The 22,981-nt window shown below is 33.0% G+C and overlaps 1 protein-coding gene across 3 annotated transcripts; it reads right to left on the bottom strand.

Annotated features, from left to right (window-relative positions):
- Positions 1-4,544: 4,544 nt before the first annotated feature.
- Positions 4,545-21,306, bottom strand: LOC114757107 (ATP-dependent zinc metalloprotease FTSH 12, chloroplastic). 3 transcript variants are annotated; one of them, XR_003741535.1, is made up of 20 exons: positions 20,719-21,306; positions 19,863-20,047; positions 19,249-19,475; positions 18,222-18,499; positions 17,026-17,103; positions 16,470-16,712; positions 16,142-16,282; positions 15,873-16,040; positions 13,496-13,608; positions 11,705-11,921; positions 10,681-10,752; positions 8,754-8,873; positions 8,554-8,670; positions 8,288-8,464; positions 7,137-7,256; positions 6,974-7,048; positions 6,270-6,377; positions 5,862-5,942; positions 4,879-5,090; positions 4,545-4,793 (listed from the first exon to the last, which is right to left on the bottom strand). XR_003741535.1 is itself a non-coding variant. In XM_028946091.1 (19 exons), exons 1-19 carry the CDS (start codon positions 21,130-21,132, stop codon positions 5,013-5,015), a joined length of 3,012 nt encoding a protein of 1,003 aa, XP_028801924.1. In that variant the 5' UTR covers positions 21,133-21,306; the 3' UTR covers positions 4,545-5,012. The 3 variants fall into 3 exon arrangements, 2 of the variants coding, with proteins under 2 accessions (XP_028801924.1, XP_028801925.1); XM_028946091.1 differs by having other exon boundaries at positions 4,545-5,090; XM_028946092.1 differs by having other exon boundaries at positions 4,545-5,090; positions 18,222-18,496.
- Between the last annotated feature and the right edge of the window lie 1,675 nt (positions 21,307-22,981).

Here is a 22,981-nt window from a genome sequence, read left to right as displayed (position 1 = left end):
GTCATATAGTTTTGATTATGAGAAGGATCATTATATGGTTTGTTTATAAAAAAAAAAATATGACAATTAGAATTATAAATAATGTAGCCCAGAAAACTAATGACTATATAGTGAAGGATGTGTTGGTAAGAGTTTACCTTTTTCTCTTTATTTTATGTTATATTTAATTAATTTAAAATTTAAGTTTTATTTTTATCTTATTCACATATATTCTTGACATTCAATTTAATATTTATTAATATTATAATTTTCTATTACTAAATGGCCAGTAGCCATTACACTCATGTTATTGAATCGCATGAAAATAATAACTTATGATGTTTTTAAAGCCTCGAAGGCTTATGGTTCACATATTAAGGGACACAAATGATTTTTAAAATATATATATTTACTATATAAAGTCTTGAAGACTAATGACTTATAAATAGCATTGAAAGCTTATGATTTAAATCTTCATAACTATATAGTTTGATTTTAGTCCTTATAGATCTTTTCAAATTTTTGTTGGATTTATAAATTTATGAATAAGTTTTGAAGCATTACATAATATATATAAAGAAGTGAAGTTTTTGAATAATGAAATCTCGAGAAAATTTTATGTTTTGAAAAAAAAAACAAACATATACTTTAAAACAACATAACAAGTAAAATATATCATATAGTGAAAAAAACAATATATGTTAGTTATTGAACAACTACATATATTAGAATATTTGTTTATTAAAGGGTCTTAAGGTGATAGCATAACTAGATTAAAATTCATTATTATATCTAAATTAGAAAGCATTTGGATTTTCAAGTTAAAAATATGTTATTAGCTTACTATATGCTATTCACTCTACTTGAAATATAGAAATAAGAAAATTTATTTATATGACTCACACTTGAGGGGGAGATTGTTGAAATACAAGTGAGAATTACGTTGAATGGAATTTGTTATTATTAATATTAATGCCATTTCTTATATCTCATATTCTTTTGAAAAAAAAAAAGCTTCAGAAGAGTCAATAGCGTTCAACCTTCCATGAGTGCACAAGTTTTTACCATTAGGTAAAAGATTAAAAATAACGTTCTAGAAGATCTATATTATGATTTATTATCCTGAAGATAAAGTCTATAATTGATAGCATATTCCTTATGAAATATTAAGGTGAAAAATGAATAATATGACATGGTAACAAGAAGTTTACTAATAATTGAGAATAATTTTATAATAAACCAGAAGTTTATGTATTTATAGTTTGGCATGATCAGTCAGATCATCCCGGATCATAATGATGCAAAATATCATGAAAAATGTGCACTGTCATTTATTAAAGAACCAGAAGATTCTTTAAAAATGATATATAATTCAAGAATTTTTATGTGTTGTTTGTTCTCAAAGAGAACATCACTAGCTATGCTCAAAATCAGATCTGTACAGATTTATAATGTATCAACTTTATATATGAGCCCATTTGGACACCATGTGGACCAAAGTAATACTCTGTAAGTGAAAGATGCATCTATAAAATGGTCACTGGTGTTTATGATCAACTTGCAACTTGAAGTTCACAAATATGTTCAGATAATTACATTGAGTGCATAAGCTCTTGATTATGAAATCAATATGATTCTCATTGAGATTGCTAATGATTGTTCCTCACGTTGCTGATGATTATATGCATTATAAAAACCTCCATAAGTAGCTAGATTAGAGTTTATGAGAACAGAATTCCCATTTGAGTGTTAGGATAATTGATTTTATATATTTTTGCACATAAATGCATCAAGCCAACAATGTATTGTGAATTCTCCCATTATAATTGGCTTTTGGTCAGGAGCCAGACATTTTTCATCTTAAAATGTGTGATATCTATTATTCCACCGCAATAGCGCACATAGATGGATATTAAAAATAAGTTGGGATCACTGTTGAATAAAATCTCCTTATTCTTATTTGTCTCTAAATGAAACAAAATAATGTTTCTAAAAGAGATTTATGGATTTAGGATATCTACATTATATGTTCCCAATATGAGGGGGAGAAAATGTATAGCTGGAAAAGAGAATACATAGAATGCATTTTTACTATTAAATGTAGATCCTCAAATATAGTAGTATGAACTAGAAGTTTATAAAGTATTGCATTCATAAAATATTATTAATATCTGCCAGATCTAACTACTGATCAAAATAAGAATTCTTAATTCTTATATTCCAGCTAAAAGTGCTCTTATTTTTGAAAACATGCTAAAAGCATGAGATTATGATCGGTTCCCAAAAAAAAGAAAAAGGAGCAAATGATCATGATGATCATACTAAGGAGGTATGAATTGCAAAAGAAATTAAGACACAATTGTTTGACCCTTGAAGAAGTTTAAGTGTCTGAAAGCAATAAAGAGATCTCAATATGTTATATCATAAAAGAAAAGGGGACCGATAAAGGAATAAAATTGTCGACAATAATTTTATTGATGATATCATGTGATCAAATGAGGATCTTATATATAAATCTGTCATGAGATACAGACAGAAAAATAGTTGGCCAACAGAAAAAAAAAAAAAAAGATGTAATGTAACAAGGATTTGTGTATCCCTGGCCTATGCACTTGAAGTGTAATGCTAGTATTATATAAATAGGCATTTGTACAATATAAAGAGAAATAAAGTCTTGTGGTGGATTAAATTACATGTCTTATCAATCTGGCAGTCTGGTAATAAATGAAATTTTTTCATGTGCGTCTTAGAAATATATAACTATAACGTATGACTCACTTTATAATGAAATTTTATATGAATCCCTTAAGGATTCAAATCCTTGTATAAATTCAAAGGATCCAATACATGAATAGATATGAATCATAATGAATGAAAATCCTTGAAAGATTTAAGTTTTTAGAAGTATACAATTATATTCTCAAAAACACTATTCAAGTAAGTCTCTATATGAGGCATATGTGGTTAATATCGACTGAAGTAATGATGTAAACATATTCCAACTTGTCTGTTTGTGAAAAGATTCAAAATGAGTTTGTTATCAATATTATTTATGATGATAGTATCAAAACTCCTGATGAGTTTTTAAAAGTTGCGAATTACTTAAAGAAAAAAGTTTGAAATGAAAGCTTTCGAAAGAATACATATGGATAAGTCACATCCATTATATGTTTCGGTAGTTGTAAAATCTTTAGATATAGACTAAAGATCGATTTAGACCTCCAGAAGGTAATGTATAAACACTTGGTCCAGAAGTACCATATCTTAGTGTCACTGAAGCATTTATATATCTATCTAGCTATACAGAATTTGAGCTATCATTTGCTCATTAGCGTGATATAGTTCTTTATTAATATGAAGATGTTGGAATGAAGTTAAAAATATTCTTCACTACTTTAAAGATACCGTGGAGGTAATATTATTTTATTTGAAAGTATCCAAGACTAATCTTAATGACTATATAAATAAAGTATTCTTGTTTGATCCTCATGTCAAGAGATCATAGTATGATCCATGTGTGGATAAACCATAAAAGGACTATTCGTCTCATGATTTTCAGAAGATCATGAAATTCATATTTGACGTTTTTATCTCAGTACAATATTTGGAAGGGTTGTTCATTATATTAGATTTTGGAGGCTCGAAGATGTCAACTAATGTTGTCAAAAAGGGGAGTTGATACATGCTGTACTCTTTTTTCCTTATCTATGGTTTTGTCCCACTGGGTTTTTCTAGCAAGGTTTTTAATGAGGCAGTATTGCATAGTGTATCAATGAATGATGTACTCTTTTTCTTTCGCTAGGTTTTTGTTCCACAGGGTTTTTACTAGTTGAAGTTTTTCAACGAGACACATTCATATATATTGGACATCTAAGGGGGAGTATTATGAATATAATGATATCTTTGTGGATGTCCATATATCTCTCATTATCTCTAATATCTCCTATTATCTCTGTATCCCATAATTATCTCATATTATTATGTAATCTGTAAATTCTATCAAGGGTGTAAAACTGTGTCTATAAATAGAGACCATGTATAATGTATTGAGTACTCTTGAATGGAATGAGAAATACTCTTTCTTGTTGATCCTCTCTTCTTCTGTGTGATTCTTCTTTATATTTCTTCTTTATTTATAACAGTTAAGTTATTTATTTATAATAAATAAATATTCTTCTAGTATATTAAAAAAATTGAATATCATTTTTCTTAAAATACCTTTAACATGCATTTGTCTTTTTAAAAAAAGAATCTTGTAAAAAAAATCATATGCATTTAAACTATCATTTGATAAAAACTCCTTAACATGTACAATTATCGTGAGAATTACCTATGGACAAAACGAATAAATATTGAAAACAAAATGAATTCAAGTCTTATATTTAAAACTAAATTAAATCTCCAACTCACTCTTATATTAAATACTGGACATAGGAAATCACAAGATTTACAATCCCTTGTTCAAACTTGATACTCACTCGTATCATTTTCATTGTCATATTAAGATTAAGATCGCAATCATATATACGACTTTCTTAGAAAACGCTGATAAAAATTGTAGTTAATTACTTCGCTAACGAATTCAACTTCATTTCTTCTCAGAAGATTCGACTAGATGCCGAAGGAATTCAAGCAATCAAATTAAATACAAATTTTTTGCCCCTCAAAATTTGAAAACTGAGAATTTCAAATACAAGACCTGTTGAAAATGGAGATTCACAAGACTGGCAAAAGAAAGTTCGCCCCTGGGCTTATTTCAATTCTACCAAGGCTCTCTGAATGACAAAATTTTTCCAAGGCCTTCAATACTGTACCTGATTTGCATAAACATCACAAATATTTCACCTGCTTTCTAGGGAGCAATATGAGCAAATTTATGCAAAGCTCTTATATATTCACCTTTACACCCTATTCCTGCCAAGAAGTGAGGGAGGCATGCCGCCTTCTATGGAGAAACCAACACATCACCAAATTCAATGGCTTCTTTCCTTTCAGAAACTGTTGGAAGTGTATGATTTTGGCATTCAAATGTGTCAGCATCTGTGGAGTGGAGCAGGATATATGTCCAGTGACTGATATCGAAGTCTGTCATTATGAGGCAATGGACCCTTCTACAATAGAGTAAGATACCTGAGTTACTCCAGGTGTTCATTAAGAGAAAAGGGAGAGAAAAGAATAGGTCCAAAAAAGTTGTCAGGGGAAAATAGCTACAAATGGTCAATTTGGATTACTACTGCATAAACTTAGAGACAAACGGGAATAGGTATGGTTATTTAATCTCAAATGTCCATGAAAGAAAATTAGAGCAGCGCCAAATCCAAATAGATAATTTCTAGATATGAAAATCAAGAATGTTTCCGGACAAGCCACGAAACTGTACAATGCTTTTACATCATAGTTTGCTAATGCAAAAACGCCAGCTAGCCAGCTGCCACAACTAGGTAGGGACAAAAATTCGATGACTCAGATAAATTTTTTGGCTTGGGAGAATTATAAATAAGTACCCACCAAATAAGTTTTCCACATTGGAGGACCAAATAATCGCAGAGAACTAGTATTCAATTGCAATTTGAACTTGATAGCCACATATTGTTTGGTCCGCTAGTGCAAATTATTATAATGATCCATATTTATAGTTCTACCTTTTATTCTTTACACCTAAGTTGCATAATCTGTGATTACTTCTATGTTTGGACCTTTTATTTATAATAGTTAAAAATTAATTGAAATGAAAGTCAAGTTATAAACAGGCATTAACTACAAAGCGAATCTAATCAAACATACAAATATATTGATGGTCTGACTGATATTAGCAAACATGTATCTCAATGAGTCCTAAGGGGGTACCCCCTTCAAACAACTAAGCATAGGGCGGAACTCACCTCTTCCAAGTTTATCTGGAACGGCTTCACAAAATCCTCAAACATTACCGGAGACAAGTCCTTCATTTTTTCTTCAACCTCCTAAGGAACAAAACTAACAGAAGTTATTCAAAAATGGAAACACAACATTCATATACGTATATGAAAAAGCGGCAGAAATTAAAGCCAAAAGATCCCCCCCCCCCCCAAAAAAAAAGTGAATATACTTCAGCGTCCGTTTTATTATAAAATGTACTACCAAAATATTTTGATTGACAAGACTCTGATACAAGGAAAAATAGGCTCAAAAACTTGTGAATGGACATGAAGAATTTGGGTAATTTCTTCATTTTAGAAATTTTTTGTCAATTTTTTTCCTGGATATTTGGTAAATAAGCAGATGACAACAGAAACTTAAGCAGAACTCACCAATCCAGTTATTCTTGACTTCTCTAATAGCTCCTTTGCAACCAAGTCCAGTATGTGCCTGTTGTCTCTCAAAGCTTTCATTGCAAGTTCTTCTGTCTCTTCTATGTACTGTGAGGACAGTCAAGCCCATAACTTGTTAAAAGATAATTACTAATATAATGTAACCACATAGGAAGAGAACACCATATATCAGTTACTCAACATTCTCATTTAAAATTTTATTACTTTTTTTTCTATAGAGCAAGAAACTTGTTGAAGGATAGCATAAACTCAGAACAGAAATAGCAACCGAGAGCTCCAAACATAAAACCACAAGAGTTCAACAAACAGTACCAATTAAACCATGAAACAGACACCGTACATAAGAGTGCAATAAACGATTTAGTTGTTACTTATCATTGCTCAAATCAAATGTCATCTTGCTCCTCTGATATTGAAGTTTTCTTCATGACAATTAATAATTACGTCATTGAGGAAATCAGCTTTTTCAGTAGAAGGGAATCTTTCAAGGGTTACCCCAAATATGTTGCAGTTTAATACAAATCCTACGTCTTCCCAGTAATTCTCTTCCTTTAACTACCTTCTAAGCAAATATGTTAATGTCATGTCCTCTGAAATAGGAAGTTGATCACATTAAAGAATTGAAGTAGGTAATGCTGCCTAGAGTTTCTCACAAAGATTAAAAGCCAGGAAATCATAATTACCCTTGTCAACTCCCGAGTAAAGAGCTCAGACACCTCTAATGTCATGTTGGCAGGAATTACTTGCGGGTCATCCCACTACACATCCATGAAGAGGGAAAATGAATCGCTTTTACATTATAGATGCAAAAAATGTCCATATATGTGACTTCAAAGATAAAAATACCCTATATCTTATCAACTCGCCATCTGGATTGTCTGGTCGATCAACTAAGCCAACCCTTTTTGTCAAAGCCATTAACCCCAACCTTTTATTTTGAGGGCTGATTACCATCTCCCGAGCAATCTGGAAACCAATTTTAAGCAAGAGTAATTTAGATTAAAATACACGTATAAATACTAAGATTTAATATGCACCACAGAAAAATGCAGATCCCAGAAGCACAAGGCCTTTGTTTTGGGGGATAAAAGCAAGGGGAAAGACAACTGGGGAAAAAAATTCTTCCTATTTCCTACCAAACGAGCCAAAAAAAACTTGAAGGGTCTTTCATGAGAAAAGTCCTGAACAAGTTATAAAAAAATAAGATACAGACAAGCTTTGTACATAAGTGTATTTAAGATACACAATCTACTCCCAAAAAATTGGGAAGCAAAAAATTTTCCAAGTGATGCTGCAGCTGTAATATAATAATGCATAGTAAGTTGTCAGATCTAGAATGAAGTCTGATTCATTCACCTAACCGAAGGGATATGAACGCATGTATATGAATTAGATTAGTTCTATAAATAAGATGAAAGGACAACCATAATATTGCTTCTCTTTTCATTAGTCCTTCACTCCTTTCTAATTTTATTTTGAATAAATGAATCCATATAGCGGGGAAGACTACCACAATAAGAAGTAACTTTATGCCACTAAGTGAGATAGGAAGGAAACTAAGTAAGATAAAATATCAGACACAGACGGACAGATGTACACACACACACACACACACACAAACAGAGGGAGGGAGGGAGCGAGCAAAGTGACCTCCAAAGTAACCACTGGCTTAACACCAAAAAGAAAAAACATTTAAATGCCATTGAACAAAATTATTAAACCTGTGGTTAACATGTAAATAAATAAATTATATTTATTGTAAATATGCTGTTATTTTTATCTTGGGTAGATGAATATTAGGAATATCTTTTGTAATCTCCACTGCGATTACCCCTCCTTCATTCTATATAATCTGTATACAAACTATCAAATAAAATATCAAATTTTCAGTGTTCATCTACAAAACTCAAAGTAGCAATTAAATCCCAACTACTTTTGCAATACTGAAGAATTTATAATGAGTTCTAGGTAGCAAAATCTCCTCATGTGTTGATTACCTTTGTTATCTTTTCTAGATCATCTCTTCCCCCGTCAGTTATGTCATCACCAAAGACGACCCGTTCAGCACAACGACCACCATGAGCAACTACCATTTGCATTTTCAAATAGCCAAAGGTTGTGTAACCTTGGTCCACCATATCTTCTCGCGGGAAGAATACAGATATTGCAGTTTCCTGGTCAAGGGGGCAAAAATGCCTCATAAATTAAAAAAAAATCAAACAAATAGAATCACACTGCATTTTTCTGTAATCAGAAGTCACACCTTGCCACCAGGAAGGAGCTGTGAAAAGGCATGCCAATCGAATCGAGGAAATAAGTGAGCTAACACAACATGACCAGCTTCATGGACAGCAAGCAGTCTCTTCTTTTCAATAGATATCTGCATTATGGCGGCAACTTCAGTACCAAATGATTTTCCCAAGACAAAGGACACAATAGGAAGACAAAAAACAATCCACATACACTCTGTTCGATTTTCTGTTGCTCTTCCTCAGTGAGAAGGACACCCATACCCTCAAGCAGTTGTTTATCTAATACATCAACAATGTCTTGCTGGCATATTTTGGAATGACCCTTCCTAACCTGCAGGCAAAAAAGATTTGCATGATTAACAAAGTAAACAACTAAAGGTTTAGATTAATGTTGTATTATGGTTTACTACTGGAGAAAAAACATTTTGAAATGCTACACAAGGCTTCAATGCAATCAAATTTTATAAGCGTACCTAACATGATATATCCAGATCATTAAATAATAATCCAGTCACCAAGAAACCAAACTTGCAAAGCTAAGTGGTTTCTAAAGTTGCATATATATTTTGAAGTTTCTTTTAAGTTTAAAACTAATATTTTTAAGTCAACCAATAACAGCAAAAAATAATAATAAAATGAGAAAGGCATATGAAAGAGAATGCAAGCAGTGCAGCCACATGTTCCAATATGCGCCCACCTTGCAGTATAGGTTAGCTATAAAGGGGTAATATTTTGCAAAATTTTTCCACAAATTCACAAAATTGTACCTGACCTCATCCATGGTCAAAGAAGCAAGGTGACTTTTGACTTCTAGCTATATTACAGTCAGACATATGGACATGCGAATAATAGTGAATCATCTGCAAGAGGATATCTATGAAAACCAAGGAAAGATTGACCATGTTATTAAGGCAATTCCTTGGACACAGGAACGATGAGGTGAGACAATAGGCGAGAGGGTTATTAGAGGAAAGTGGGTGTTGTTAGCTGTGGGATGGGCAAACAGCAACAACAGAATGCTTAAAAATATGACTAAAATGCAATGAAAGAGAAAGGCATTGGCTTGCAATCAGAAAGTGGAAAGAACTATCTATCTTATTCGAAATAACTATGTTTTCATAGTTGACATGTCTGATAAAGGGCCTGTTTGGGTAACATCCCAAACCATGGTTTGGGTAAAAAAGTTGCCAAACAGGAGGTAAAATTAACAAACCATGGTTTGGGACCAAAACCATGGTTTCGGAAAAAGTGAATCCATTTTCCTTCTGGTTCAAATTGAAGAGTATGATTATGCCTGTCAAAGTAGATCTCAACAATAATATGATTTTAATACCTCTCAATTATTTTTTTATGAACATATTTAATCTTATATTTTACAAATATATATACACATTAATTATTTATTAATTACATTATCTTATATGTCATTAATTATGTCGGTAAAAAATATATTATTGACAATTTTATTCTTTCAAATTAAAATATATTATAAAATCCATCTTTTGTGTAGTTATCATATTAATTTATGTCTTTTTTAGTAATTTGCTCATATAAAAAGTACTTCTGATAGCAACTATCCAAATACTTTCACTTTATCAAAATCACTTTTTCACAAAATCCATTCTTCACAAAATCTATTCTCCCAAGAATCTATTCTCTTGAAGCTATTCTCCAAACCATGGTTTAGTTTTATCCAAACAACCCCAAAGTAATTAGGAGGAGAAGACCACTCAGGCGGATGTTAGAAAATGCTCTAACTACATTTAAAAATGCTTCATCTGTATATAGAATACATATAGTGGAAAAAATATACATGTACATTTCACAGAACATTTTTCTATGGAAGAACTAGAACCAGCAGATAAGATATTTAAATTAAAACAGAAACAAAGTAAAATAAGAAATTCTATTTCCCTTTTATCTAAATATAAGTAATTTATCCCTTCCATATAATCCATTCCACCAAGTTGCATCAAGACGTGGCTGGAGTAAACCAGAGCCAACAAATTTTTTTTTCCACCCTTTTTTTGTGGCCAAAGAGCCAACACGGTTGAAACTAACAGTTAACTGAGAGACTTTACATGTTATGCGGAAGTCGATCATTATTCTCTTCAACAAAATGTAAAAATAGGACTTACAGACATTATCGCTGCTTCATTCACAAGGTTTCTTATATCTGCTCCGGAGAATCCAACTGTGCGAAAGACAAGCTGTCAATTAGAAAGGAGAGAGCAGTAACAGTCAGCACAAAACAGATCAAGTCTCATCTATAGACAAACTTCCCAGGGAAAGTCCAAGTACATAGCCAACTGAGGAAACTAGATTTATCACACATTAAGAGGGACAGAATATATATACCAATACAAGCTAAATGAGCATCGGGAGACATGAAATTAATAAAAAAGTTCATCCTATATATTAGCATTTCCCATAAAATGATAAGCCATATTTCATTTTTGAAAAACGGAGAAGTCAAACAGACATTGATACCATTATTTGGTTCATAATGATATCAGAATCGAGGCAGTACTCAAAAATCCTTGAGAAATTATAACGCAAATGGTACATATACACTATTGCCCATTATTCTTTGTTGGAGCAAAGCCATATTAATTGTTGAGAGCAGCAAGTTTAGGATTAATTAATCATTATTTATATGCTTATTTATGTCAGGTTTGATATTTTGTGTATCCTATATTAATATCTTATCATATCCCATCTATTTTAGAAGAATAAATCAGAGATATTAGGATCAGATTAGATTCTAAGTTTAGCCCATTAGCATATGTATTTGCCTATATAAAGGCCTTTTGTATTCAGATTAATTAGGGATCAATAATAAATCAGAGGCCCTGTTTTTCCCTGTCTTTAATCCTCCAATCCTTCATTAATTTTGGCAGGTGATAGCTTAAGCAAGTAGAAAAAGTAGAATGCAGCCTGTTTTGCAAATAGTTCTTTATCATTCTCACATTGTGCCAGGCAGCAGCATTGCATATATATAATAATTCCACAGGACAGCAGCAATGATACCTAACTCCAACTAATTATTATACTTTTGACTTTAAGTACTCTGTCCATGTGTTTCATTATTCATTATAAAATTGTGTGTTTTGACCGAGTGATTGTATAAACTTCTATAGAGGATAGTTCAACGATATATACCTTTCCAAAGTCCACATCCTCTGCTAGTTGCTTTTTTGCACTATGCACCCCAAAAATCTGTACCCTTTGCTTTGCATCAGGCAAACCAATGTAAAGACGACGATCAATACGTCCCGGACGAACAAATTCAAGATCTAGTTCATCCGGTCTATTTGTTGCACAGATGAAAATAACAGCTTGTCTGAGGGATAGACGATCAACACCTGTTTTTTCCTTCCTAGCATCATGAATTGAGGACCACAAAAATAATCAGTAAGGAAGAAAGAAGTTCCTGATAGAACAGTTTGTTACAAATCCTATGACCAGAGCATAAAAAAATTGTGTGATGAAATAAAGTACCTAACAATAAAGTAAAAACTTGCTAGAACAAAACTCCCCTACAGATTAAGGCTTTCAGGGATGACGTGGGTGGTATTTATTATGGGAGCATTTGAAACTATATTTCTTTTATGATAGTACGAATCTGTACATATTTTTTATAAGATAACAATAATGGGAAGATAGAATCCTAACAAAAACTGAAGAGGACGGACAAATTTCAAAAAGTAGGAAATGAAAAATGACAGAGAATGCAAGAAAATGCATGACAACAGCTTTTGCTAAATAAGTTTGGTTTGAATTCCATCAAATTGTTTCAAGGGTCCAGCAGTTCATACGGAATTCTGGGCAACAATCATATCTATTCTCATGAATTATTAAGTTACCTAAAAGACAAGGTATTAGTAATCATAAGGTAGTAATCCTAGCAGTTAAGGCTGTCATATCAAACTTCAACCTTATAATTTACCCTTATCACAATCATACTTTCATCTTGCTAATTACCAGTCACTCTACCTCCGTAATTCATCTCTTGCAACCAAACATATTACTGCATAGTTTAATTTTCTTCTCATACAATCAAATCGGATTTTGGAAGGAAGAATTTTCAACATTGTCTACTAAGGTATGGGAACGAAAAAAGAAAAAGAAAGAAAGAAAATAAAAGAAAAATAGACTAGGCATGACACGTAGAAGTTGATACAACTTAATGAAAAATCTATTTTGTAAATAACCTAGTATAACAGTTGTGGTCAATTTTAATTGTCATTTATTGTAAATATGCTTGTTCATTCACTGTAATATTTCTAGTGTAAGTTTAGGGAATAGAATATCTGCTCTCACATCTGTCTTGTGCATGATTGTCTTGCTTCTCATATATATCCACTACAGCTTTGTATTTCAAACACACCAGCGAATAGAATCCAGTTTCACCTACAACAGTGCTAACATAGCACACCTTCTATGGTGCTCCCACCTTTTATACAATGACAAAACCTTATCCCACTTGGTGGAGTCGGCTACACAATCACGGGATGCTATTGTGCTCTATCAACAATCCAATATTTGGATAGATTATTAACCAAAAGATCCTGCTCAATAACTTTATTAAATGTTCTCTTCAGTCTTCCTCTACCCTTTCTCAAATGACTCTATATTATCCTATCTTTCATATTAAAAAAAATAAGACTACTGACTCACAGCGTATCCTCACTAAAGAAGCCACTCTGCAAGAAAGAAAAAGCTCAAAGTTGTCTTTTGCAAATTCCTGGTTAACACAAAAATTGTTCATCTTGAATCTTGTCGGACTCACCATTGGCACTTCGTGACTCTTCAGTAATTACCCAAAACTATGCCTAGGCCACACAATTGAAGGTCTCTAACTTACCAACAAACTCTAAATTGTCGCAACATAAATTTTCATGACTTAAATTCCAAAATCCATATAACATCCTCATGAAAGTAATAACTTACTCCCCATCAAGCTGTGCAATCAGAGCCTCAAATGTTGCCCTTCTTCGTGGATCCTTTCTTGCATGCCTTCCAGCAATAGCATCTATTTCATCAACAAATACAAAACAAGGAGCCTACACAAAAATAATGATAATATTAGCCATGTCAACCAAGTTTTAATTGTCAAGCACTATTCACGCAAGAAAAATAGTTAGGAAAAATAATTGCTTCTCAATGAGGAAAAGCAAGCTGATTTTCATGCATCTGGGACCCAAGAATAGAACTAAGAACCAGTCATCTAATTGCATGCATGCTTTCCACAAGTGCTCACATGTGATCCAATAAAATAAAGGATAAATAGAATTCTCATTCCAACAGAAACCCAGGTATTATAGTACTTCCCCTAATGCTAGACCAGTTTGAGGTTCATGTAGAAGTAGGACCAAAGAAAAGCCAAAAAAGTTGCAAGACAAATAGGAGGCCAAGACATGAAAATATGTTTTTATGCATGCTAAATGTCTACAAGCAGCGTTTTGGATTAGAAACTGTTGGAGTGCACCATTTTACTCCCTATTGTTGGAGGCATCATTTTCTATGCTGCTTGGGTTATTTATTATTTAATTATTTTATTTTTGTGGGCCTTGTATTTTTCGCCAGACCAGAATTGATATGCAGTTATTATATTTTCATTTATTTCTATGATTTTAGGAAGATTCTAGAAAATATATGACTTGTGGCTAAACCTGCTACCTATATGTACCCTAATCTCAAGTGAACAAAACTAAGTTGTTCTGCCTCCAAAAATCTTCATGGTATCAAAGCTGAAAATCACATGTAGCAATAGCTACTGTTCGGCACTATGACCCTAAATTATCACCACCTGGTACGTCCAATTGATAAAGGAAGATATCAGAGGAAGGAACATCTCCAGTTGAAAAAGATATCAAAGGCTAGTTGGGAGGCTCATTTGTTCACCCCATACCATACCAGACATTAGCTTTGCAATAGGGGTTGTGAGTCAATATACACAAGACCCTCGTAAGGAACATATGGACGCAATGTACAGAATACTGAGGTGCCTCAAAAAGGCACCTGCAAAGGGTTTACTCTTTGTTGACAACAGAGAACGGAATGTTACTCTTTACACACATTGATTGTGTAGGATGTGTCGTTGATAGAAAGTCCACAATAGGTTATTATACTTATGTCTGAGGTAATATATAAACTTGGAAAAGCAAGAAACAGACTGTAGTAGCAAGAAATTCAGCTGAAGCTGAATGTAAATTTGTCACATGGAACACAGAATTAAGGTTGATAACCAGTGAAGACAAGGTTTGATAAAAAGACTGCTATAAGAATTGCACAAAATCCTATATTGCATGATCAAACTAAGCATGTATAAAGGATCAAATTGACGCAGGAGTCATAGATCTCACCCATACATGCACTAGAGCACGAGTGGCAGAAATTTTAATAAAAGTGCTCGCCAGAGACAGATTTGAGGAGCTAAGTTTGAAGCTGGGAATGATCAACATCCATTCGCTAACTTGAGGGTAAGTGTGCCATTTTACTCCATATTGTTGGAGGTGCCGTTTTCCATGCTGCTAGTGTTATTTATTATTTAACCATTTTATATTAGGGGGCCTTGTATTTTCGGCCAGAGTAGAATTGATATGCAGTTATTATATTTTCATAATCCTAGTAAGATTCTAGGGAATAGCTGACTTGCGGCTAAACCTAGCAGCTTCTACATATATGTACCCTAATCGCAAGCGAATAAAATTAAGTTGTTGCGTCCAAAATCTTAAGAAACTATGTATTAGGAACAGATAAGACAAGTCCTCTGTTTCCCCTCTGGGACAAGGCTGTAATGGTGTGGACACTGAACAAGAGATAATGAATGTTACCTAAGATCCTTTTTCCTGGGCAATGCATGAAATAAATAATAACCTGATAGAAAATCATTGATTGAATGATACATTGATTTGAACAAAATTTTAAAAGGGAAATTCAAAATTCCAATTCAATCAGTAAAAGAGAGAAAATATTTTTTAAAAAAAAAATAGCGATATGATAAAGAGAGGCATGGAGCCCAGTGCAAGTCACAGTATTCATGTGGCTTGTAAATAGTAACTTACAGAGAAAAGCTGCACTGTCATACATGACTTACAAACAGTGCAGTTTGTATGAGATTTTATAGATATATAAACATAGATATTTTAGAGAATAAGGAATGCATTCAAATTCTCATCGCAACTACTAAACATTGTAACAAATAGGAAAATGGATCAAGCATACCTAGCACAAGCATGTCTAACAGAAAGTATAGAACAAAATCGACAATTTAAAAAAATTCACATTTGATGTTGTATTGATATTGGAAGTAGATGATTCTTACATTTCTCCTGGCTATGGCAAACATCTCATTGATCCTAGCTGCTCCACTTTTTTCACTATCTGTGAACTCAGCACCAGATGCAAAAACAAAAGGCAGTCCACTTTCTTTTGCAAGTGTTCTGGCAAAAAGTGTTTTTCCTGTTCCTGGAGGTCCAGAGAGGAGAACACCCTGAAATATTCTTCCCCATTAAACTACTTATCTGATTACATATCATGTGAAGGAATGCTTTGAGGACGTTAACTATGGATATATAAAATTAAATATTTTACCCGCACAAACTGCACACCCCTTTCATAAAACTGCATAGGGTTTCCCATATAGATCATCAATTCATCAAGGAGATCCCAAACATCACCCCCTAGCACAACTTCCTTGTACATAGATTTGGTGTCACCAGCATCCCCAACTGGCTGACAATCAATATATGGAGCAAGACGGATAACCAGGCTTCATGTTATTATAGTATCAAAAGCAAAATATTTGTGGCTAAAAATATATTTTAAAAAAATACAACTCTTCTCACACAAAGTTTTGCAAAATGCAGTAATTTGCAGCTGCTATCTATGGTCTAAAAATTGTTGGAGATCAAAAGCTTACCAGAATGAAATTTTCTGCATAAGCCATATCAAAAAGCTGGTTATACTTTTTGTATAGAAAGCGCTTGGAAGTAACATGTAAGAGCATCACAGACTCCCTTATAAGCCAAAGAATCAGAATTCCAGGCAATAATGCAATCAAAACCTTCATAAAATAATGGATCTGCTGCCTCTGAAGGAGATCTACTTCAACTCCAGAATTGGAGATCATCTCAAATAAATAAGGATCAAGAGGGATATCAACCTATATGAAAAGAGTTGCATTAATATAAACCCCAAAAAAAAGGGGGGAAAAAACAAATAACACATTAAACAATTATTACGAAACACAGGTATTGACATGAATACCGGACAACAGCATGGCAACATGACAATTTGGACTGTCTGCAAGCAATTTATAGGGCCACCTAGTGCTGTATTGTTTCATGTCTAATTTGAGAATATACCACCAGTTGCATGTGTGCCAGGCCCTTTTTCTATAATGTTCATGCTGTGTAGATCATGATCCCAAAGAGAGATGTCTAATCAGAAATAAAACAATTCAGAGGGAAACTTACGATATATTCCAATGGGAAACCTTCTTTCATGGTCACATACAATCTCTTTAAGTCTTCAGTAAAAACAACAGCTGCAACCTGTCCACAAGAGTATACTTCACAAACTGACATTAGTTTGTCAAAGACATGCATGAAATTTAACGAGTTTAACTCATCTGGACTGCACATTATATTAATGATTTAATAATAGGACCAATATAAAATCATTTAGTTTAAGGGGGTGTTTGGATAGAAACTAAACCGTGGTTTTAAAAGTGTTTTTACGGTCTACGAAGTAAATATATAGAGGAGTTTGTCTCGTTTTGCGGAAAAGTGCTTCTGAGAAGCACTTTTCAAGGTTACCAAACACCCCCTAAATTCAATGAAGACAGCCATAAACAAATCTAATTTGACTCCGCAGTCGTATTTTCTGTGATGTTCGTTGATTTTTGTATAGTCTTGTGCTTGGGCTTGTCCATTTCATTCTCTAAGACTCCTCTTGCATGGGCTTGTGCTCTAAGTCAAAGGCCTCAAGACACAACATTTTTCTTCAATGCTTAGGATTTTACTTTTAAATCTCAGAGCCCTTAGCTCTGATATTTTTTTTAGGACCCTGAATCTTGCATGATACCATAGTAATTTTTGTATGGGGTTATGTTTGGTCTAAGTCGATTTCACCAAAATAGATTAAGCTATTTGGTTGAGATTGCCACAAACTTATATACCCTTTCATTTTTCTTATCATTTTTTATGTGGGATTTCTATTCTTTTGTAATGTTACCAGACAAGATCGCAGAAAAGCATTAATGCCAAAACATAATACTGCCTATATAAATCCTTTAGTGAAAAAGATGAAGAGTACATCACATTAATTTACATTTTCCATCAAGTTCTGCCTGGGTTAGATAGTCATTTTACCCATGCTAATGGTAATATAAAGATTTACAATTCAATAAATTATTAGTGCTAGAATCAGCCCTTTTAGCGGTTGATCATTCCAGCTAATCAATAGAATTCATTTGACTGGTAATCTATCAGCCAACTTGAAATAACAACACCAACACAGTTAATAGGCTAAGCTCTCTCGTAGTTCGACACCACTACCAACACTCACCATTAGATTTTAATAAATCCTTATGCACAATACCTAATCAAAACTGGAAAAGTTCAATTATAGGTGATAATATCTGTACTATCGAGATGATACAGCACCTCACCTCAGAACTATCAAGTTTGTCAAGAAAATATGTGTAAGGAAGTTTAGGACGATAACGCCACCATCTCTTAGATATCCATAGTGCTCTAGTTCCCTTTGAGGCCGCGGCCTTCTCTACCACATCTTTGCGAAGACTATTTTCAACCTCTTTCATGTCAAATTCAACTACATATTTTGCATTTACAGAACCTAATTGCTCTGCAATGCGTTCTTTTGCTAGGATCTCCCTCCATTTATGGAGTCTCTCACGCCATGTGCCCCCAGTTTGAACTTCACCTGCTATGAAAACCATATCACGTTGGAAATCAAGAGGATGAATGCGCCACAAACATGTAAAGATTAAACCGAATTCCCTACATAATTACTTCATGTCACCATCTTATCAATACCATTATAAAACCAAGAGCAGTGTCAGTAATGTCAAGAAACCAGGATTATAAATGATATGCAGTTGTAGTTGTAGGAAAAGAAAGGAAACCAACGTCAGAAATATTAAGTGAAAAACTTTGAGCTACTATGTTAGGGATGGAAACATAATCAGATAGGGATAGGTAGTTGGGTTTGGTCAAGCTCAAATATAGTCAATAATTTACATGAAATAGGGCATTGTTGAATCTTTTTGCATCACTGTAATGACAAGTGGTAAGCTCCCCAAGGGTGTACAGTGATCATGTAATATTTCTTGTAAGAAAAGAAATATTATGGCAAAGACACATCCTTTTTTCTCTAATTTATTTGATTAGTAAAAAGTACAAGTAACAAAGTATATTTTCCATGAAAAACGAAACTGTGAGAAACACAATGGTGATTTCTCCCAGAGCATAAGCATTTCTTGAGATCATCTAGCATCAAACAACCATACCTTTTCAAAAATAGAAATTCTTATAATCAGTTAGAAAAAGTTCAAAACAGCTAAAGCACCGAAATTGTATGCTATTAGAACAACCCAGATAGAATAAATTTAATGCATAGTCTTGAGCCAATTTTTACTAGTATCCATATATTCTGTCAGAAGCATACTAGATTACCTGAAACTTCCAAGCCCTTTGTCAGTTCTTTCTTCTTTTCTTTATCTAATCTCTTATCATTTTCAATAATTTGTTTTAAATCTTCCCCAGGCATATCTCGATCATCATCCCATGCATCCTCTCCAACATAGGAACTATCATGAACGACTGTTCCATCAGGTCTTTCAATGAATTTTTTCATTTTAAGGCCTTTGGGTGTTGTCTTCCTCCACATCCCCTTCTTGAATCTGCAATTCAAGAATTAAAAAAAAAAAAAAAAAATCATCCGGGATAAAAGAGCTTAACATGTTACAAAGTTGAGTATCTGAAATGGCTTCAGAGCTTCTGAAAGGTTTAAAAAGGATAAACTTTGATGGCTATCTGGTAGAAGGAAAACCCAAGTAAAAAGAGCATCTTAACAGGCAACAACGTGTAACTGGGATATAATTTCAATGGGTAGAACCAGATAAGTTTGCTATATAACATTTATGGTTCATTACAAAAGTTACATCCTCTTGAAAGCCCAAGGCCTAGGCCATGTTCCATTAAGGGACCTAACATCAAAAAGTTATGGCGTGTGTCCATGCGTGTAACTTCTAACCAATGCATCTGAAAATAAAAGAGAATCAACATACCTTCGAATGTTAATGGGGGATGGCTCTGGAATTAATGCTTCCATGTAAGCTTCTGTTAATTCTTTTCTTTGGCGATTCAGATAAGGAGCTCGAACTGCTACATATATTCCTCTACAAGAAAATGCCACAACAAGGGCATAAAGAACAAGAACACCAATTCGTTTAGCTTCCCAATTCTTGAGATCCTGGAACAACAGCAAGCTACATTGTTTAGTTTTTAAATGGAAGAATAAAGCAATAAATAAAAGACATAGAATAACTGAACCTAATTGCACAGATTCAGCAACAGTTGCTAAACCAAAATTGCCATTACTTCTCTTTCAAATAAAATTTCAGAAATGGAGAAATAAATAAATGAACGCCATATAGCCATTAACCCAGCATCACTAATCAAACGAACATGATCTCATTTGAATAATTTTCATTTACATTTTAGTGAAAGAAAACACCAGAAAACAAGCCCATATGGAACCATTAAAACCAAAAGCACTTTTCATCAAAACGGCAAACCATCTTGTTCAACACTAGCAGCTATTGTCGTGAAGGATATACAATGTAATTAAGTCAGCTTGATTGTTATCATGGACAAGCCTTTAGGAATTAAGTCAGCTTCTGATACAATTAAACGTTGCAATTAAACGTTGGAACGCTATTACGAGGGAGGTGCAATGCAACAGCATTAAAGACAGTCCATTCTTTTTTCGCTGCAGACATTTTCCACATGAAGGCAACACTCCCGTTCTTTTCCCTTTTTCTTTCTTTGCTATAAAACTGAGTGCAACACTTCTCTACTAATAATAAGAAGCAACTTTGGAGGGGCTGAAAATCTTTTTCCAGCATATAACGGATAAATTACCTTCCAACGTTCCCAACGATTCCAATGGACAAACGCAGGTACCCCCTCAGTCCTAAACCTTTCCAATTCGGCTCTACTTTTATTGGCTTCATCCTTAACTTGCTCCGTAAACTCAACCACCTTCCTATTTGCATCTTCCAAGTCAAAACCCGTTTCGTTCCTCACCGCATCGCCAAATTTCAGCCAAAACCTCTTCGAACCATTCTGAAACGATCGACTAATGTCAGACCAAGGAAACCCGCCGGTCCCACCTGGATTTGACGAAGCTGAAGCTCGAAGCTTGGATTTCTTACGGGAAATTTTCGGTCCGTGCAATGCGGTTAACCTAAAGAACTTGGAATTTTGATAGGTTCCAAGAAGTGCTGATGATGAAAAATGAAGTGGGTTTGGTCTGCACGGGAGGGCAAGGTCCATTGCAGACTTCCTTGTTGGAAATGGGAGAGGCTATATTATCAATACAGTTCACGGAAGCAGAAATTTGCATGGGTAAGCACTTGCACAGACAGAAGTATCAGTTAAAGGATGTCCGAATCTGTCCCAGTTCGAGAATGGTGCAGTTCCCGGTTTCTTTTTTCATTTCAGAATGGGATTATGGGGGTTTTAAGGGGTTTTATGCGCACATACGGGCGAGGGTCTGAGGGAGGGAGTGATGACCAACAATGAAGACAACCGCACAGACAATTACTCATATGCACCATTTTCAAGTTAACTTGGAGTTTCTTTTGACACGAGTTAACTTTTATAATAATTTTTAATAATATGAGCTTGTTAAAACTTTTTTTTATCAACATAGTTATAATCTAAATTCATATTTTTAAGGATAATGTATCAATTTGTTTCAAAAATTTTTATTCAGATACACTAAACATTTAGAAGTTTTTTTAATATGTAAATTTCCCTCAAAAATTTAAAATCGTAATAATATTGTCCTCAAATACCAATGCCCTAACTGAAAGCTTTCGAGATAAATTTGTATATTAACCTTATTTTTAATAATATGTTTTATCGTTCTACTCTAAAGCCCTTTTTTAATTAAATCATTCATGTGGCGTAACAAATTAATTTTGTAATTAACGTGTTAACTATGTGTTAAACAATTTGGTTTTCACTGTTATATAATCGGTTTAAAGTGTTAAGCTTTTTATGTAAAATGTTAATTATGTTTTAGAATGTTATTTTACTTTTCATCAAATGTTCAACACATTAATTCTTGAAGTTCTCTTTTATTTATAATCTTTCTTCTTATTATATTGATGAAATTCCTTAAAATAGTTTTTTCATTTAATGTAGTTAATATAAGCTATCTTACTATTTGTAATATTTGAACTCTCTATTTTAATATATCAACTTGTGGGAGTTCCAAAAAAAAAATAACACATTAATTCTTGTGCCTAGCGCGTGCATTCAAGTTTTCACCTTCCCCGTGGAAAACATATAATGTGTTGCATTGATGTCTCACAATAGATAAAATATTATAAGAAAAACTTTCAAAATCTGATAATTGCTTTAGAGTCCTAAAAAGAGTTGACTACAATAATGAAAAAGTAAAAAAAAAAAATTGTTGTCCCTAGTAATAAAAAATGTTAAAAAGAAAGTTGTCAATATAGATCATGATGGCTGTTAATATTACTGCTTTACTTGTCAATTTATCTGATAATATATATTTGAAAAAAATTTATTTCAAGTTACACAGTGACAGGTAATATTAACATATCTATGGACTAATACTTTTTTATGATAATATGGTATAATATTGTTATTAAAAGTCAATTATTACTTGTGTAAAATTATAAAATCACTTCTTATTAATTAACTCTTCACACTATAAGTGATAATTAACTTTTAATACTGATATTATACCACATTATCATCAAAAAATATCAGATTTTTTGGCTTGGTTCCATCCTTGATATGCGGAATTGTTTAATTGGATATTAAAAAAAATATTTTAATCAAATATCCAAGCAAGATTGCGATATATTTGACTTAGTTAAACAATTTGAATTAAATACAGTCAGTTATGATATAAATTAAATTAATTTATATTATCCAGATTAAATATATATTATAGATATATATATTTAGAATTGATTAAGGTTGATTCTGGATTTAAATTAAAATTCAGAATCTTATCAATTAAAAGATATTTGAATATTCAAATTCAAATTTAAACTAATAGAGTTAGTGGATATTTTGCCTCCAAAAGATACCCCTAACCAAAGCTATATATAAAGACCTCCATCCATTAGTTTAACTCAGTCCA

Source organism: Neltuma alba, unplaced genomic scaffold (genome assembly GCF_004799145.2).
Source record: "Neltuma alba isolate B1F8T4 unplaced genomic scaffold, ASM479914v2 tig00010560_pilon, whole genome shotgun sequence".
Lineage (NCBI taxonomy): Eukaryota > Viridiplantae > Streptophyta > Magnoliopsida > Fabales > Fabaceae > Neltuma > Neltuma alba.
The sequence above is the reverse complement of the archived record's forward strand: the minus strand, read 5'-3'. Positions and strand labels throughout refer to the sequence as shown.

Bases quoted from the DNA above. Each gene is read 5' to 3' on its own strand.
- LOC114757107 (XM_028946091.1), bottom strand. From the start codon at position 21,132: ATGGACCTTGCCCTCCCGTGCAGACCAAACCCACTTCATTTTTCATCA. The intron at 19,476-19,862 runs GTATGTTGATTC...CTTGAATTGCAG, and splicing joins TCCCCCATTAACATTCGAAG to ATTCAAGAAGGGGATGTGGA. The intron at 17,104-18,221 runs GTGAGGTGCTGT...TCTTGTGGACAG, and splicing joins ACAAACTTGATAGTTCTGAG to GTTGCAGCTGTTGTTTTTAC.